The sequence below is a fragment of the Hippocampus guttulatus genome, chromosome 3 (genome assembly GCF_054856545.1).
Source record: "Hippocampus guttulatus isolate MCC_2025c chromosome 3, RoL_Hgut_1.0, whole genome shotgun sequence".
NCBI lineage: Eukaryota > Metazoa > Chordata > Actinopteri > Syngnathiformes > Syngnathidae > Hippocampus > Hippocampus guttulatus.
Genome location: NC_141263.1, coordinates 5,134,823 through 5,153,057, shown reverse-complemented (window position 1 = coordinate 5,153,057; position 18,235 = coordinate 5,134,823). Strand labels below are relative to the sequence as shown.

General features: G+C 41.1%; 1 protein-coding gene across 1 annotated transcript; it reads left to right on the top strand.

Annotated features, from left to right (window-relative positions):
- Positions 1–15,492, top strand: LOC147207232 (aggrecan core protein-like). Its single transcript, XM_086107840.1, has 19 exons — positions 1–25; positions 118–209; positions 1,035–1,326; positions 1,673–1,847; positions 1,913–2,040; positions 2,143–2,436; positions 2,749–3,039; positions 3,188–3,362; positions 3,432–3,559; positions 4,794–5,084; positions 5,153–5,251; positions 5,338–6,111; positions 6,469–6,915; positions 8,676–8,789; positions 11,032–11,190; positions 12,158–12,240; positions 13,355–13,499; positions 13,582–13,764; positions 13,836–15,492. The coding sequence occupies exons 1-19, from the start codon at positions 1–3 to the stop codon at positions 13,913–13,915; spliced, it is 3,975 nt and encodes a 1,324-aa protein (XP_085963966.1). The 3' UTR covers positions 13,916–15,492.
- Positions 15,493–18,235: the final 2,743 nt, after the last annotated feature.

Sequence of the window (18,235 nt, the reverse complement as noted above, 5' to 3'; positions counted from 1 at the left end):
ATGTATGATGACAGCTCTTTCCTTGGTAAGAAAAGTTCCTGCATTTCGGAAACTTTCAATTCATTTATTTGTGTAGTGTAATTCCGATTCTATGTTGTATGTGGCTCCCTGAAACAGACCCAGCAGACGTGCTGAATGTGAACATACCTCTACAAAACCCCCAACGGCCACTACTTGGAGGCACATTAATACTTCCATGCCACTTTGAGGTGTGTGTGTGTGTGTTTGAGTTAAGTTCAGAATGACTGAACAGTAAATGAAAAATGATCTCCCTTTTCCCAAATTATTTTCCTTAAATGATAAACCGTAAAGACATTTGCTAGAGTGGCGACACGCGCTCAGCGTAAAAACAGGCATTACTTCATTTTTGGGCCAGTGCAAGTCCAGTCTAGTGTTTGGGCTGTGTTGCACCTCCCTGGCCGTTTCGGCACATGGAATTGCCTCGCCCCCCAACTCATCCGGCAATTTGGTAACAGAACGTTGTTTATGCTCTGGGTAAAAATAGGCGCATCATAATTTTCATGCCAAGGCAATGGTCAGTTCGGCCTGCTTGTAAATTTGGTGGAGGCGCTACGTCTCACTGGACCTGCCATAGCACTCAGCGCATTTGCAAATTTGGTGCCACGTTATGACCAATTCTATTTGTGCAGTCTACCAAAATACCAAAACTACCGGTAATCAAATTCCACCCATGTGCACAGTTAGACCGCGCTTTGCACTAGACTTGCGCTCAGCACAATGATAGGGCCTATTAGGCTGTTTCATAAATTATGTCCTACAGTTTTGCTTCAGATTATTAGGTAGAGTTGCGTGTATGTACAATACTTGACACAATGACTCACAAGGCAAGTACCGGTAGTTTTAATTTATTGGATGACTAACCACTCCCAAAAGCATGTTCATGGTGTCCAGACACTCAACCATAGGTATAAATTCTTATTATTTTCTTTATCACTGTAATTAAAATCTATAACACACCTGTGTTTGATGCATTCTTGTAATCAAAGAGATGGATTTTTCTCTTTTTAATATAGGACCACACTGTTATAGACCCTGGAGCGCCCAATATCACTCCACTTTCTCATCGCATCAAATGGAGCTTCATTACCAAAGACAAGGTCTCAACTATTTTAGTTGGTTTGGAGGGAGAAGTGCGCATCAGCGAGAGCTACCTGGACAGGGTCCATCTGGTGGGCTACCCTTTGACCTCAACAGATGCTAATATCATGATATCTGAGTTAAGGTCCAGTGACTCTGGAGTCTACCGCTGCGAGGTGCAACATGGTATTGAAGACAATCATGATGATGTCCGTGTGAAGGTTCAAGGTAGGCAAAGTGTATTTTTGTCAGTGTTTTTTTTTTGTTGCTTCCAGACTGCTGAATTTTACAGCCAGTTAAGTGATCACAAGCCCCTTCCTACATTCAAATACTTCTTTGCTCAAGTAGTGCTGTGAACGGGTCTCGATTAAATCAAATAATATTCATCTTTCCAATCAGGCTGGTATTTTCTTCTGAGGCTGCTCAAATTTGTGAATGTGTTTCTTGACAAGCAGAATGAATTTCTGTACAAAAAAAAATAATTCTTCTTGTCTATCCACTAGAGTGCACAGGCAAAATGTTATGCTCAACGTTTTTCCTGAAAATTATAAATATATAAATGTTGTTACTCTAGGTATTGTTTTCCACTACCGGCCCATTACTGGTCGCTACATGATGACCTTTGAAAAGGCAAGAGATGCATGCACCCAGAACAGTGCAGTCATGGCTTCACCTGAACAACTCCAAGCAGCTTTTGATGATGGATACCACCAGTGTGATGCTGGTTGGCTTTCTGATCAGACAGTGAGGTAATGAAATATCTGATTACTATATTCCTTCCTTTGCTACGTTGTCTCATCTTGTCTTCAAATAGGTACCCAATTCATGATCCTCGTGTCAACTGTCAGGGCGACAAAGAAAATGTACCCGGGGTCAGGACATATGGAATGAGACAACTCAATGAGACTTATGATGTGTACTGCTTTGCTGAAAAAATGACAGGTTTTCATCCATCTTCAGGAGTATACTGATCTTAGTCACACAACCTACTTTTGTGTACTTTATATGCACGATCACTTCATTTACCTGTTCTGTCTTTTACAGGCAGGGTTTTCCACATTACATCAGCAGAAAAGTTCACTTTCTCTGAGGCTGAGTTGGCTTGTTCTACAAAGGGGGCCATACTGGCCACTACAGGCCAGCTGTATTTGGCCTGGCAAGGAGGGATGGACATCTGTAATGCTGGTTGGCTGGGTGACAGAAGCGTTCGCTACCCCATCAACATCCGGCGGCCACAGTGTGGGGGAGGGCTTCTGGGGGTGCGAAATGTTTACCTCCACACAAATCAGACAGGATATCCTCTTCTTCAGACTCCGTATGATGCCTTTTGCTACACAGGTAAGTACATCAGTGAGCTTGTTAAGTACTTCTAAGAGGCCTGTTGGTAACAATCATGATTCACGTGTGCTCTCTCGCTCTCTATCTATCTATCTATCTATCTATCTATCTATCTATCTATCTATCTATCTATCTATCTATCTATCTATCTATCTATCTATCTATCTATCTATCTATCTATCTATCTATATACAGTATATAGGGATAGATAGGTAGATATACAGCACAATATAATATTTGGTTGACATGTACAGCTGAATTTGTGCTGGTTCGTATTTGGATTTGATTGACTTTGTAAAATATCACCCCCAGAGTTCCCTGAAGATGAAGGGTCTGGCCTAATAGAGGAAGGAAGTGGCTTATTGAGCGTTACCCCAGTGGTACAGAGCCATGAGGTTTTCTTTGGCAAGCGAACAACCGAGAGTGAGGTGATCGGTGGGGTTGAGACCATTGTGGACTTAAGCTACACACTGAGTCCCAGTGAACTACTGCTACCTCAGCCACCGAACGTCACAGACATTACCACTGATATAATAGAGCAAGTCACTTTGCCATCCAATCTAGGCAGGGAGCCAGGCAAAGTGGGTGTGATCGCTCCAAATGGTGAGTGATCTATGTTTTCATATAATAATGTAGCCTATGATATAATAACGCATATCAAACTGAATGGTTAGGATGTGGTAGGATGTCGGTCTTTGAAATCCTTTCACAACTGCATTCTCATATTCAATGTTGTTCCTTTTGCACAAAGGTGTGGTATTTCATTACCGCTCACGGTCCGGCCGCAATGCCTTCACCTTTACTGATGCCCAGTTGGCCTGTCAGAGTGTTGGTGCAACCATCGCTACCCCTGAGCAGCTGCAGTTGGCATATGAAACGGGATATCACCAGTGTGATGCAGGATGGCTGATGGATCAGACAGTCCGGTATTTCTGATGTGTACCTATTTTCATGGACACACAAAACACTTTTTAAACACTTATGGTTGATTCCAGGTACCCCATCGTTTCAAATCAAGACAAGTGTGATGGAAATTTAGGAGATCAACCTGGAGTTCAGTCCCATGGTCTGAGACCAGCAGATGAACAATATGATTCTTATTGCTACATTGAGGGGCTTAAAGGTAGGTAAAAATTTCCAGCGTTTAACTAAACGGGAGATCCAAAATATTAAATTGCTCAATAATTCTGTAATATGGAACTAGTTAGAAAAGTATTGTCCATGATTTTTAGACCCAAACACTTGTCAACATTGCCAATGCACATCTTTTTTTTTTGTACCAGATTTGACTAATGCTAATTTGCATTTCCAGTCCCTTGCCAGGTAAAGAAATGGAAAACGTGCGTGATGAAACCCCCCCCCCCCCGTTAATTTCAGTACATTGTAAAATACAACTACTCATTAACAGTTCATGATAAGAAGGCAGGTAGAAGCCATTTTCTAATTTCACATAAGAAAATTATTTCAGATTAATTGACAGTTTATTCCATCCCTGAATGGCTTCAAATGAAAAAGTAGATTGTCCAGAGTGCTGAGTCAGGTTTTGAGATGATTGTTTTTTGAAGTTAAAGTACCAATTGCTACTTTGCTATTAACTGTGTTACATTTTTGAATCTGTGACATTTCATATATTTTATATTGCATTTATTATAAACAACAGCCTTTAGTTTCACACTTATCAGCCCTTTCTTTAAAGTGCTTGTTACAGCTGCAGCTATTGTCAAAGCTGTGTATAAATAAAGATGAGTTCGGTTGAGTTGAGCTGAAGAGATGTAAAACGTTTTGAGACCAGCACACTTATCCAAGACAGAAATGATATACTTTGTAGAATTGTATTATGAAACAATATGAATTTTACTCAGGTTGGTCCTATGTAGTGACCAAGTCACACAGATAGAGCTGTATGTACAGTATAGTTGTGTGCACAGGTGGTTCATCTAAAAGTACTTCACAGCAACAACTTTATCAAAAATGCTATCTTGATTCCACAGCACAGGAAACGTGTGTAAGAAATTTGGATTTAGTCTCCATGATCATCGAAGTGCCAAAAATTGAGATTTGGATTGAATCTATATGACTGTGTGTGTGAGATGGAATCGTGTCACAACAACTGTATTCCATCGTACAATTTATGGTCCACAACCATTTTTAGAGGCTCATCCAACCTCAAAGTAAAGTCCTATAGTTCCAGGCAGTTGGTGTTTACTGTCAAAGCACTGCATGATGCTGTACAGTGAAAATTCAACTGTACATTTCGTATTAACCAAGAAGTACTGCATATGGCACATTGGCAGTTTGTTGATCTAGTGTGTTTTCCTATCATCCATCATCTTTGAATGGACTCATTTGCTTCCTAGGGCAGGTATTCCATCTGGGCTCTGATATGGGTTTCACCTATGACGAGGCGGCTACTCGGTGTCTCGAGCAGAATGCCAGCTTGGCCTCAACAGGAGAGCTCCACGCAGCCTGGAAGCAAGGTTTTGACAAGTGCCGTCCTGGCTGGCTCAGAGATCGCAGTGTCCGTTATCCCATCACTAACCCTCGTGCTGAGTGTGGAGCAGGAAAATCAGGAGTACACACTGTTTACATTCATCCCAACCAAGCAGGCCCTGATATTCACGACAGATTTGATGCATATTGTTTCAGAGGTAAATACTCACCCTCACATTATATTTGTGTTATGTATTAATATTTGACTATTTATGTGTTTTTACAGCAGACATTCTATTTATTGCAAATGAAACTGGACTTAACATCACGGATATCCAGGACGTCCTTCCCAATTTAACATCTATCACAGAGTTAGTGAGACTTGGTAAGTACCATTTCAATGATGATTTTTGTTTTTAAACTAATCTTTTTTACTTTTATCTGTCATGCCCTGTTTGTTTGCCTCTTTAGTGATTACACCAATTGTCACACCCATCCCTGTGGAATCTCCAGGCTCTGGTTCAGGTTCAACAAATTTTGGATCAGGGTCTTCAATTGATAACACATCTGGAGGCCTGCCTGGGTCTGGTAATCAGGTTATCTCTGGAGATATGTCCAGATCTGGAGTCCGGTTGACCTCTGTTGACCTGTCTGTATCAGGAGACAGGGGCTTTTCTGGAGATCTGTCTGGCTATGGAGACAAACTTATATCTGGGGATGTGTTAGACTTCGGAAGCCTGTCTGATTTTGTCAACCAAAGTACCCCTGGGGACCGCTCTGGCTTTTTGATCTTTTCTAATTCTGGAGACAAGGTCATCTCCAAAGAATTGGATGGTTCTGGGGAAATATCTGGCTTAGGAGATCAGTTTATGTCCAGAGACCTGTCCGGCTCTGGAAACACGGTGGGCAGTACTAGTACCGACAAGCCTCATGGTACATCAGGTGTTACCAGCGCTGATTCTTCTAGGTCAGGGATCAGTGGAGAACAAGTAATCAGTGCCGTTTTGTATTCTAACAATGACACTGATCTATCAGAAGACACCATTTCACAGAGGTTCCAAAAAGCTGAAGAGGCAGGCACAGAAATTTATATAAATATAAAGTCTTCAGAAATAGGTTCAGGAAGGCTTAGTGGTAGTAGAGACCAACCTGGATCTGACCTTGATCCTGGTTTCACCTCCGAAGAGATTGATCTTTCCATGGAAACTTCAGGGGAAAATGGTCAGTTCTCTGGCATGTCATCTGGTCTTATAAAAAGCCTGGACTTTTCTGGTGGTCTCCCATCAGGGCTCTCCTATTCCGGAAGTGCCAGTGGGCACATTACTGGAGCTGGAGATGCTAAGATCTTGCTGATAGATAATGAATTGAATGACACATTTGCTCCTATTCCCCAAAAAGAGTATGAGCTTGGAGGGGGACTACTGGTTTTCAGTGGCTCTGGGGACAGTTATGGGATGTCCACACATGATCTCAGTGGCTCGGCTTCTGGAAGTGGTTCTATGTTCTTCTCAGATGTGACCTTTGACGAGTCAGTGCTCACTGACCTCACAGAGTCATCATTTGGGGAGCAAGAATCCTCTGGCTTTTCACTCTACAACTCAGGGGAGGCCATTCCTGAGAATTTGTCAGGAGTTCGCTCCATGGAGCCCTTATCTGGGGCTGCAATGTCTGGAGAAGGTGACAGTGTTACATTATTGACTGAGGATGTTATGACAGGAGTGTCTAGAAACCTTACTGTGTCTGAGGAGATTCAACAAGGGACAGTGCAGTACAGCGGGGAAGAAATCAACAACAGTGGCAGAGGTTTCCACACTGAGAGTAGAGGTGTCATCAGGTCAATTCCTTCAGAAACTCAGAATGAAGGGCCATCGCAGGTTATGACATCACCCTCCACTCAGTGGGAATTAATAGAGACTGCCACAGTGACTAATAATCCAAAGGGCCTATCTCGGGCTCTTGCTTCTAAGCTTGCCCCAGCTGGACTATCTGCTCTTCCCAATGTTATTCCACCTGTTAATGGAAGTCAAGAGGATGCTGAACACGTTCAGGGTATGTAAGCCAATTGCAATTAGACTTAATTTCTTGCAAATAACTAGATTTCTTGTTGATGTATTAAAAAAAAATCTGAAATTATCACTATGAAATCATTCTTTCTCAACTGCATCACAAACGTCTGATCTGGTTCCTTTTGCGGTGGGCCATACAAAACATACAACAGAGTCTGAGTTCCCCTTGACTCAGGGGCCTTGAGGAACGCTAATGAGTCCAATGTTTCCTCACTTTTCGTGGGTAATATGTTCAATGATCTCTCGCAATATGTAATATCTGCGACGTCGAGGTAGATTTTTTTTTTTTTGGAGTTACGCCTCAATTAAGCCATTACGAATCCCTCACATGGTTCTCACCCTTCCAAACAGTTGTAAATTTAACCTTTAAAATGGAAAAATAAGAATAAATACACTTGCAGGTTAATTGGACACTCTAAATTGTCCCTAGGTGTGATAGTGAGCGCAGATGGTAGTTTTTGCCTGGCTGGCAACCAGTTGAGGTTGTACCCTGCCTATTTCCCAAAGATAGCTGGGATAGGCTTCAGCACGCCCACGACCGTTGTGAGGAAAAAGCGGGTCAGAAAATGGATGGTTTATGGAAGGATCATTGTGGCCTTGAGAAAAATGTTTTTGTGGGGAGGTGGGGTAGTGCGAAATAGGCTTTTGTGATACGGTCTAACCGTTTGTCCTGAAAGTCAAGTCAAAAACTTTGGGGTCGGGTGGATTAATCTGATTAGTTATAATTCCATAAATACAAGATTAATCAGGAAAAAAAAATGTTTGGACTATTAGGGCACATAGATCATATGAAACAGAAAATGTTTGACTTGACTTCCGCTTCAATGCATTTTGTTCTCCTTGCATTACTGGTCTGTTATTTTTATATTTTAAGTACCGTAGTTCTAAAAGCATTAATTTTATACATTAACTTGAATAAAAATCTGGATTTGATACTTTAACTTTGACAAAAGTCTTTTTAAATCCCAATATCTATACTTGTACTTTCTGAACGTGAATACTTTAGACACTGCTAGTTATTTTGTCATTTTCTTTTGCAGACAATGGGTTTAACTGACTATTTACACATGTTCCCCGATGGTATGCATGCAGTGTGTTTTGTGATAATAGTAACTATTGATAAAACATACTTTGTTTGGCAAAGTTAATGAAAACACCTTCTCTTTCTTCTGTTTGGGTGTTTTGCTTTGTCTTCAATTTTGTGCATTGTATCCTCTTTATTGAATACTGTTGACTGTTAGGGTGTTAACCGAATATCTATTGGCTCTGCTCAGATATTACTGTCCTGGGTGTTTTTAATCAATCCTTTCTTCAGCTTTGATGTTGTTTTGATGTCTGCTGTACCCACCCATGAGCTTTGCTTTGCTGTGTGCATATTTAAAATGAGGACATGGATGCTCTGATTCTACTGAAATTTACGCAGGCAACAGACAATCTGTTTCAGCAAACTGATTCTGCATAAAAATCTTACATTTTAAATACATTTTTTTTTACAAAATCAACATTTGGTGTACACAACTTCAGTACTTTTTTCTCATTTTAAAGACACCAAATAACATGATTGATCAAATATTTAATATGCAGTCAGTTTCTTGTAGCTTTGAAGTTGCAACGAGTTCACGATCTTTCCTGCCAATAGTAGCATCATTCCCACTTGTCAGAAAAACTAAGCTTCCACCCTTGCTCCCAATACCTTACTAAAAACAGTATATTAGTATTGCTCACCCACATTTTTTTTTTCAGAATTAGATGCTTGCCACTCCAATCCATGTGCCAATGGAGCCACCTGTGTGGAGAATGCAGACTCTTACAAATGCGTATGCCTGCCAAGCTACGGAGGGGAGCGCTGTGAGATTGGTATGAGTTTAGCTTCTGCTTGTCATGTTTCGGTTTGTGACCAACAGGTGGCCCTGTAGGGCTCCCCCTGCAGCTGCACACCTGTCGGTCGTTATGTTGTTAGCTGTTTAAAAGGACTCCCGCCCGAACACTCATTGTCGGGTCATTGTTGCTGTTGGCTACTGTAATGTTTGTTTGTTGCTGTTGGCTACCGTCATGTTTGTTTGTTGCTCTGTTCCTTTGCTGCTGTCATGTTTGTTTTCGGTCATGGTTAGTTTTTGCTTCAGTCATGGTTTTGTTTGCTACTTTGGATTTTGTTTCCTTAGTGTTTAAATACCAACAATCTGTCAAGTTCACTCTGCTCCTCCCTCCTGCCTGCTTTTTGGGGTCCATCACCACCCTGTACCGTGACACTGCTGATAGACATTAACAAACTCTCAACTGCATACAGTCGAAGTAGTAGTAGTAGTAATAGTAGTACTAGTAGTAGTAGATATCAATGATGTTAACCCAATCACCCAGATGTACTACTGATATCTGAGTTGTCTTCACGCATCATGTCCTATGTCAAGCATGTCCAGCTCCGGGCCTGGAGGGCCACTGTCCTGCCTGTTTTCCAGCTCTGCGAGCTGCAACACCCCTGATTCAGATGATCAGCTCATCAGCCAGCTCTGAAGCAGCATTAGAACGATCTTGATTATTTGAATCAGGTGTGTTGCTCCTGGGAGAGCTAGAAAACAGGCAGGACAGTGGCCCTTGAGGACCGACTTTGGACACCCCTGTCCTATGTCATTCTTCAATTGGTTCTTTGACATTGACCAATAGGGAGACAGTGCCTTCCAATTTATGACGAGAGACTGGACATAGCGCACAAAATTACAATGTGGTGTACACTATTTAAAAAATGACATCATGACAAGAAAATGGGAAATATTGAGAAATATATATAGCATTTCAACTCATGCTATGTTTGCTAACTGCAAAACTCATAGCTGGTTAGCAAACGTGGTGTCATGAAACAAATTTGTTACCTCAAGCTGTTTTTGGAGAATAGAGAGTCCATACTGCCCTCTCCCCACCATCCAGGAACAGGTCCATACTCTTTTTCTTTTCCCTTTTCTGAACATTTAATCCATTCAGCACCAAAAGCCTCCGTCAACGTGACTACAGCAGCTCGTCCTGCTTCCCCGATGGACCTGCGTCATTGGACTAAATCTTGACGAAAGCATGCAGTGTTTGGGCAGGGTCTGGTCAGGGATGAATGTGTAGTGTGACATCTTGCCTGGTCCAAGACACAGAACAATATTTATGTGGTAGTCTGACACGGCGACCGTCGTGAATGACAAAAAAGTTGTGTAGTCTGACAAGGCCATAACTGATTAACATTAGCAATTTCCTTTTGTGTGGTCTTGGTTTATTGGTTCCCATCAAAAAAGCTTTAAGGAGATCGAAAGCCTCTTCTCCACTTGTGTCTTGCGCCTGAAGTAGGCAGCATTTTCACAGCCCCGCTTTGTTCAGCGAAAAGGTCGGTGCTGATGGACAGTCTGCGACTGGATGGATGCATGGATTGAGGAGCTGACGATGAGAAGAAAGGAGCGTCAGCGCAGAGCGCCGATGCATATGTGGAAGTGGGAGTTGCGGCTTGGAATTTAAGCGGATTTACATGGGACAGGAGAAGGGAGCCAATCTCTCTTTTTTTGTTAACTTTTCTTTTGATAGCGCCGCTATTTATGTTGAGAGGGAAGAAATTTCATCTGTGCTGTATGTTACACATACAGTACATTTGACAATAAAGTTTATCCAATCCAACTATATGGTTTTATGAGGAGTTGCCACAGTATTGTACTTGCTATTGCCATATTCCCACTTTCAAAATTAGACGTCCCCTCTATGATCCATCCCCTGATCGTGTTGGAGGATGTGTGTGTCTCAATGATCCTAGGAGCTAAGTTGTCTGGGTCTTCATACCCCTGGAGAGTCACCCATGTCCGAGGAGAGGGACCGGACAAAGTTCATGATTCATACGACCTTTGGTGATAAATAACACACAAAAAATAAATGGACTTTGTTTTCACTTGCTCGGATATTGATCACCCCCCCCCGCCCCCCCGCCCTCACCTCATTTATTGGAGCTCTAGTTGACCCTTAAATCTCATTTTCAGTTGCAAACACTAAAATGTGAAAACATAGGTTCAATCAACACGGTGTGTTGGGTCATTGCCTAATTTCACGTCAATATCTCTTGATTTTTTTTTGGCTGCAGATGAACAGCGGTGTGAAAAGGGTTGGACTAAGTTTCAGGGGAACTGCTATCTGTACTTCAGTGATCGAGAGATGTGGCTGGATGCTGAGCAACGCTGCCGGGATCTGAATGCACATCTGGTCAGCATCATAACACCAGAGGAGCAACACTTTGTCAACTGTGAGTGCCTACCGGATATGTTCATGTCAAATGCAGAGGTGGGCATTGCGTCACTACTGATAAAAGGGCCGTCGGTTCATCACTGACGGACGCCTGGTTTGCTGGCGAATGATGAATGACGGGAAATTTTGAAAAACTGACGGACTAAGCAAAGACAGAAGTGGATTTTCGTCCATCACCGGAATCGTCACTAACTGAGTAGGTACCAAAGGAACTTCTCAGTCCTGATGGACTCCTGTTTTACTGACTGATGAAAACGCGTGTAGTGTGTCTCTCATGTTTGTTCACGGGGGTGAATACACCGGGGTTGCTTTTAGCGGCGTGGAGGAAGGGCTCCTTGTCCTCTGACAAAAAAAAAACCTGAACATCGCTAGTCAGTCTGTTGACCTTTGGTGCTAAATCTCGGTTTCCCATTCTCCAAGCCTGCTCCTTTTTTCAGCCATTCCGACTGGGAAAGGAGGCTGGATGTGTTGTATTTATCTTTCGCCAGTCTCACAGACCACAATGACACTGTCCCATATTGTTTTTATTTCACCAATCACCATGCTATGTGTGTTTAGGTGTCTGCCTTTTTTTTAAATTTAACTGTTGTCTACCTGTACTCAGAATAAATGTGACGTAGTAAATAGGTTCTCAACGCCACTGAAGAAGAAAAGAAGAAAATCTGACGGCGCTAAAATAGTGGTAATTTAGCGATGACGGAAGCATTGTTAAATTAACAATAACAGAGTGATGGACTGGTTGACGGTTCTCAACTAGCGGTGACGAAAAGTCATTTAGCGATGAACGAAGCGCGTTTAAAGTCGATAATGGAGTTACAGACTGACGATGACAGATTTGGTTGGCTTGAGGCACTGGCCAGTGACAAATGGCAGTGGGGCAAAATTTACTGATGCACCCACCTCTGGTTAAATGTAAACGTTAGAGCATACTGAGTAATGATTCCCCCCCCCCCACCCCCCATTAGCCAATGCACAAGACTATCAATGGATCGGACTCAATGACAAGACAATAGAAAAGGACTTCCGGTGGACAGATGGGACTCGACTGGTGAGTGACAATACCTGATAATTATTTTGCAGATTAAATACAAAGTGATTTAAGATCGCATCATCCTCCCTGGTAGAACAAAAGTCAACCATAACTGTTGTAGAGCTGAGCCGGCCACAGGTGTCGAACTCCGGTCCTGGAGGGCCGCTGTCCTGCATGTTTTCCAAGTCTCCCTGTTGCAACACACCTGATTCAAATGATCAGATCATCAGCGAGGTCTGCGGAAGCCTGATATTGAAGCTGTTCATTTGAATCAAGTTTGTTGCAACAGGGAAACTTTGAAAACATGCAGGACAGCGGCCCTCCAGTACCTGAGTTTGACACCTATGAGCTGAGGTATCATTTATATTCTTTGGTGTCATGACATCCAATTTCCACAAGGACTTTGCATATAGTATTTAAAATTATTTTCTACAGTTCTTGGCAGCATTAATCTGTAATTCATATGCTTTATGTATTTCTACAGACATTAATTGAAATTTATCGGGGAAAACTTATGTGAACTTCCTCCCACATTTCCAAAAACATGTGCGGCAGGTTAATGGATCACTCTAAATTGTCCCTCGGTGTGAGGTTGAACGTGAATGATTTTTCATCTATGTTTGCCCTGCAATTGGCTGGCAACCAGTTCAGGGTGTACCCCGCCTACTGCCCGAAGTCAGCGAGAATAAGCTCCAGCACACCCGCAACCCTCGAAAGAATTAAGTGGATTAGAAAATGAATGGGTGGATGGATGAACTGATGGATGAATGGATGGACAGCTCCAGCTGAGCAGCAGCTTTGACATACTCATGGAACAAATGTCCAGTACCAGTCATCGGTCACTTATTGTATTGTATTTGAAAATGCACAACAATCCCTCAAAGTTTAGTAAATAAGTAAATAGATAGTGATAGCCTAAAGTGACACTTTAGGAAAGGGTAAAAAACATGCCATGCTACTAATCATGTGGATTATAATAAATTTATATTGTTTATTGGCAAACACGTAAGATGCAAGCAGAGTAAATTTGACTATAAATACCTTCAAAATGTCTTATCTATGATCTCAGGTGCCTTGTATTGTACTTTGTTAGATTTTAATTTTTATACACACTATTTTATTTGGCCTAAAGCAATATGAAAACTGGAAGGCAAATCAACCAGATAATTACGTTAACTCTGGAGAAGACTGTGTCGTGATGATCTGGCATGCCAAGGGTCAGTGGAATGATGTACCTTGCAACTACCATCTACCATTTACCTGCAAAAAAGGACCAGGTATGTCAGCTTAGGCCTCACATTTTTATCCTTGTCCATTTCTTCCTGGCACTATACATATTTCATTCATTTTCATCCTCAGTGTTCTGTGGTGCCCCTCCATTGGTGGAAAATGCTCACATGTTTGGTAACAAAATGGAGGAATACCCCATCAACTCAATCATTCGGTATCAGTGCAACTCAGGATTTAGACAGCGCCACCTCCCAGTGGTCCGCTGTAAAACAGATGGACAATGGGAGACACCCCAGGTGGAGTGCACTGATGGTGAGTGAAATTTGAAGAGAAACCATTCTTTCATTTTACCTGAATGTATTAATGCAAATTAATGTCTGCAGTGAAAGCAAGACAAAGAAATCACAAGAGGGGCAAGAGCAGTGCAGTTGAATCAACCCCTGCCAGCAACTTTGATGAGTAAAAAAAAAAAGCAGACAAACTTTTAAAAGAATATTTACAGCACTCAAAAATGCATTTAAATATAGAATAGCTTATACATACTTTGTATATCTCATTTTTTTGTAAGATATTTCTGGTGAAGGGCACTGGGAGTATTTGAATGACTTTAAAATTCAAAGACACGTTTCTGCACAAAAGATCCACAGAAGTTGCCATCCCTCGGCAGTTTCATAAATCTTGATTGGTATAGTTAAAAGTGGTGACCGTTATTAGGCACAAGATTCGAAAGAACTCATTGCAATTTCTTCCAAAATTGTAACATAAATAACGTGACAGCACTCGCAAAGCTGCCACACAAGTAAGCGCACCTACACTGTCTGCACCTGTATTGTTAGAGTCAAACTCTGACCAAACAACAGAAAAATCAATAACTAATAATGTTACATTTTCTGGAAAGTGCATTAAGTGGAGGAAACTTACAAATCAACTCAAACGTAATTCAGTTTATTTAATATCTCTCTCACCATGATATTGTTTGATTTGGTTTATTCATAAACTCTCTCAGCATTATATTGTCTGTTTATGTCATGCATAATCACGGTGATTTTATTTGGTTTGGCAGAGAGTGTAAAAAAGACAATACAGTATTAGGAAATATTTTAAATAACCTAAGCCATCGAAAGAACCCCGTCATCATTTATACCAGAGTTAAGGCTGTAATCACACACTTTTATTTATGAGTTTCACAGTGAGTGTCTGCTGCACTGAGCCGGTAATTAAGAGACACGATAATTTTAAAAAGTTGTATGAACCCAGAGCAACACACAGAAACGGTGAGTGATTTTTAAGTCACTGCTTATGTAAAGACGATTACGACTTTTGACTTTTGATCCAACGGTTTTTGTTTTGTTGGCTGGACTGTGTGTGTGTTTTTTTTTTTTTTTTTTTTTTTTTTTAGCTTAGCTTATTTATCACCTTCCACATGGCTGTGCAGTGCACAGCGCCTCTGCATCACGAGTTAGAAAATTAACCTGTTGTCTGTTTCATGTTTGTAATTTAAAGGAGACTTTGAGGAGACTTTTTTTTTTTTTTTACAATTTACAACACTTTCCATATGTCATAATAACATGTCTGTGACATGCTTTTATCAAAACACTCCAAAGAACAAGAATACTGGTCACATTGAACCCTACTATTGAAGGGGTCAGTCCTGTCTCATGAAAATGAGATCCTGCTCACGCTAGTGAGTGGTTGCGAACAGGCAAGGGGTTACTACTTGCGGGCAGTGGCAGCCCTGAGTGTCAAGAAAGGAAAGCATCACGATTTGAAGATCAATTGTATTTTCGCTCGTGGAGGCAACTTCTCATCACTGTATCTCACATGGCAATGTCAATTGCCCGGTTTATTCTAACTTTGTCTGTTTTTATTTTTACACTGTTTTGTTTGATCCTTTTTCTTTATTTTGGGGGCTGTGCCTTCTCCACATAATGTCATCGACTTGTTACATGTTAAGATTCATATTGTTTTGATGTTGGGCAGACCTGCTGAAACAGTTCTATCCATTTCTTTCAAAAATAAAACTGACTGCGTGCTTCACAATTCCTGTCATAGCTATTTAATTTAAAAAAATAGTATTAGGCTCAGTAGTCTTGTTGGTCTGTCAACTATTGAAATTTCTAAAAAAAACTATTGTAGCTTCTATTCTATGCGCCTAATAATGCAGTGAGCCCTATATATGAAAACAGTTTTAAAAAAGGCCATTCATTGATGGTGTGCCTTATAATCCAAAGCGCCTTATAGTGCAGAAAATACGGTAAATATATATTTTAAGACATTCCTGTACTGTCCTTCTGCCAGATGAATTTGCATAATGTATGGATTCATCCACCACCAGAAACGATCCAGAACAAATGTCTTATCATTCATAAGTCTTATCATGATAAGACAAATGTCTTATCATTCAGAGGAAAGCTATTGTGTACTTTTGATGAAAAAAGAAGTTTAGGAACTCAGGCTCATGTCTACTCATACAGGCACATGAACTTTTTAAGTTTAGATGTAAATGTATGACATACTTCCAACCTTACATTGAATCAAAACACAATTGTTTTTTTCAGTGACCATAGCGACATTTGTCCTAATCCTCATTAAAAACCAAATGCCTGGCATTGTATAGTGTGAATCTCACACATAATGTATATTTTTCAGAACATAAACATCAAGTAAAAATACATACTTTGGATGTTCATTTTTTTAATCATAGAAATATATTTGTGTAAAATGCTTTTCATAGGAATATTAGCACCCATAGAAAAATATTGATTTTACTCGAAAATAAGTTCGCAGAATCATCACACTGAGAAGATGTTTTCATCATCCCAGGTGAAGCACCTCTCTGATCTTCAAACCACAAAAACACAGATCTCATTTTGTCAAAGTTTCAGAGAGCTGCGTGCATTGAGGTAAACAGAATGTACTGGTTACACTGACTCAGAAAAATAATAGTGACGCTTATTTTTTTTATTTCTCCAAATGGGGTGGGTGGCTTACACATGACATCACTGTTTGCCTTGTAGCTCAGTGCAGAGCTTTCAAGCACTTTTTTTCCACCCCAGTCTCGACTCCACAAACACCATTTCACTGTCTGCAATCCCTAAGACCCATGAGAAACTTCTGTTTGAAGCATGTTATACACTTGCAGTTAAAAGATGCTGTAAATACAAAACATGTTTCTTTCGCAACATGAAACTGTTACCGTTCTCTAATGATGAAACCAACATCTGTTATGTATTTTTTCTCTTCTGTAACAAATGTACATTTAAAAAATGGAAATAATATATACTGTATATACACACACACACAATATGTAGTGTGTATTGGTTATTTATTCACGTATACTAGGGTGACCATATTTTAATTTCCAAAAAAGAGGACACTCGGTCTTGAAAAACTGAAATTATACTCAAAGATCTCAGACATTACTCTAATAATTTTAAAATAAGGCTTCATTATATTGGAAAAACATGCAACAATCAATATGGAGGTGAGAAGTTTGCATGTTCTCCCGTGCCTGCGGGGGTTTTCTTCAGGTACTCCACTTTCTGAAAACATGCATGGTAGGTTAATGGAAGACTCAAAATCGTCCCAAAATGTGAGTGTGAGCGTGGATGATTGTTTGTCTACGAGTTCCCTGCAATTGGCTGGCAACCAGTTCAGGGTGGACCCCGCCTACTGCCCGTAAGCAGCTGGGATAGGCTGCAGCACCCCCGTGACCCTTGCAGGACATTCACGCTTGTTAATGAGCACAGCAGCTCCACTTTCTCACGCTGACTGCCGGTGCTTGCTTTTTGGTTCTCCCCGCCCCGCCAGTGGGGACGTCATAACGGCACACTCCGCCTCTCATTAAAAAACAAACAAACAAACAAACAAACAAAAAACATAAGTAAAATTATACACATGCGAAATTCTCCCATGAGAATCAATCATTTTCATAAATGTATAAAACACTTACGGACAACGGGGGAAAAGAGCACTTTTTTGTCATAACGCAGTGGTGGGCAAACTACGGCCCGCGGGCCGGATCCGGCCCGTTTGTCTTTTTAATCCAGCCCGCCGAAGATTGGTGCACAATTTAGGTTTGATTGCATTCATTTCGTTTGGACTTGTAATGACAGGTATTTCAACACCAGGTGGCGGAGTTACTTCAACTTGCAGAGCACAGGGAGGGAGGGGAAGACGAAGAAAGAGGGAGAGAGTAATGACCATGGAAGGCAAAGTGATATGTACAGTATCTGATTAAACGAAGCGGGTAACAAAGTATGAAACATTCAGGAGACGCCTGGAGTCGGAAAGACTCAAATCTACGAGACTTTGAAAAACAAGGAAGCGATTATTACTCAGTCCGATTCTGGCAATTTCCATGCTCAGAGTGAATTGCTTGTGGCTCGGGTAAATAAACATTTCCTAGAATGGTTTGATTGTTATCATGTTAAAAACATTCCGCAAACTGGACCGCTAATAAGAGACGGAGAGCAGTCAAATGTGTAGAGCGTGAACAACAGGGGGCTCAGTACACATCCTTGAGGAGAACCGTGCTGAGTGTGATGGTGGAGGAGAATGTTACATTATTCCTGGCATACAAAGACATTGTGCTATCTTCTTTATTTTCTACTTCTAACTTTTGGCACGGCCCTCCACAATATTTTCTGCTTCTCATTTGCCCCCCCCCCCCCCCCCCCGGGAAAATAATTGCCCACCCCTGCTTATACACAAGAATATAACACAACAGTTGTATGAGAGGAACTCTAAGACGTAAGGCACACATTTCCAGCCGGACCAATAG

What these genes read in the sequence shown, in the direction of transcription:
- LOC147207232 (XM_086107840.1), top strand. Translation starts at nt 1, where the DNA reads ATGTATGATGACAGCTCTTTCCTTG. An exon ending in CTGATGGATCAGACAGTCCG is followed by an intron (nt 3,363 to 3,431) that starts GTATTTCTGATG and finishes GGTTGATTCCAG; the next exon opens with GTACCCCATCGTTTCAAATC. An exon ending in GGAGCAACACTTTGTCAACT is followed by an intron (nt 11,191 to 12,157) that starts GTGAGTGCCTAC and finishes ACCCCCCATTAG; the next exon opens with CCAATGCACAAGACTATCAA.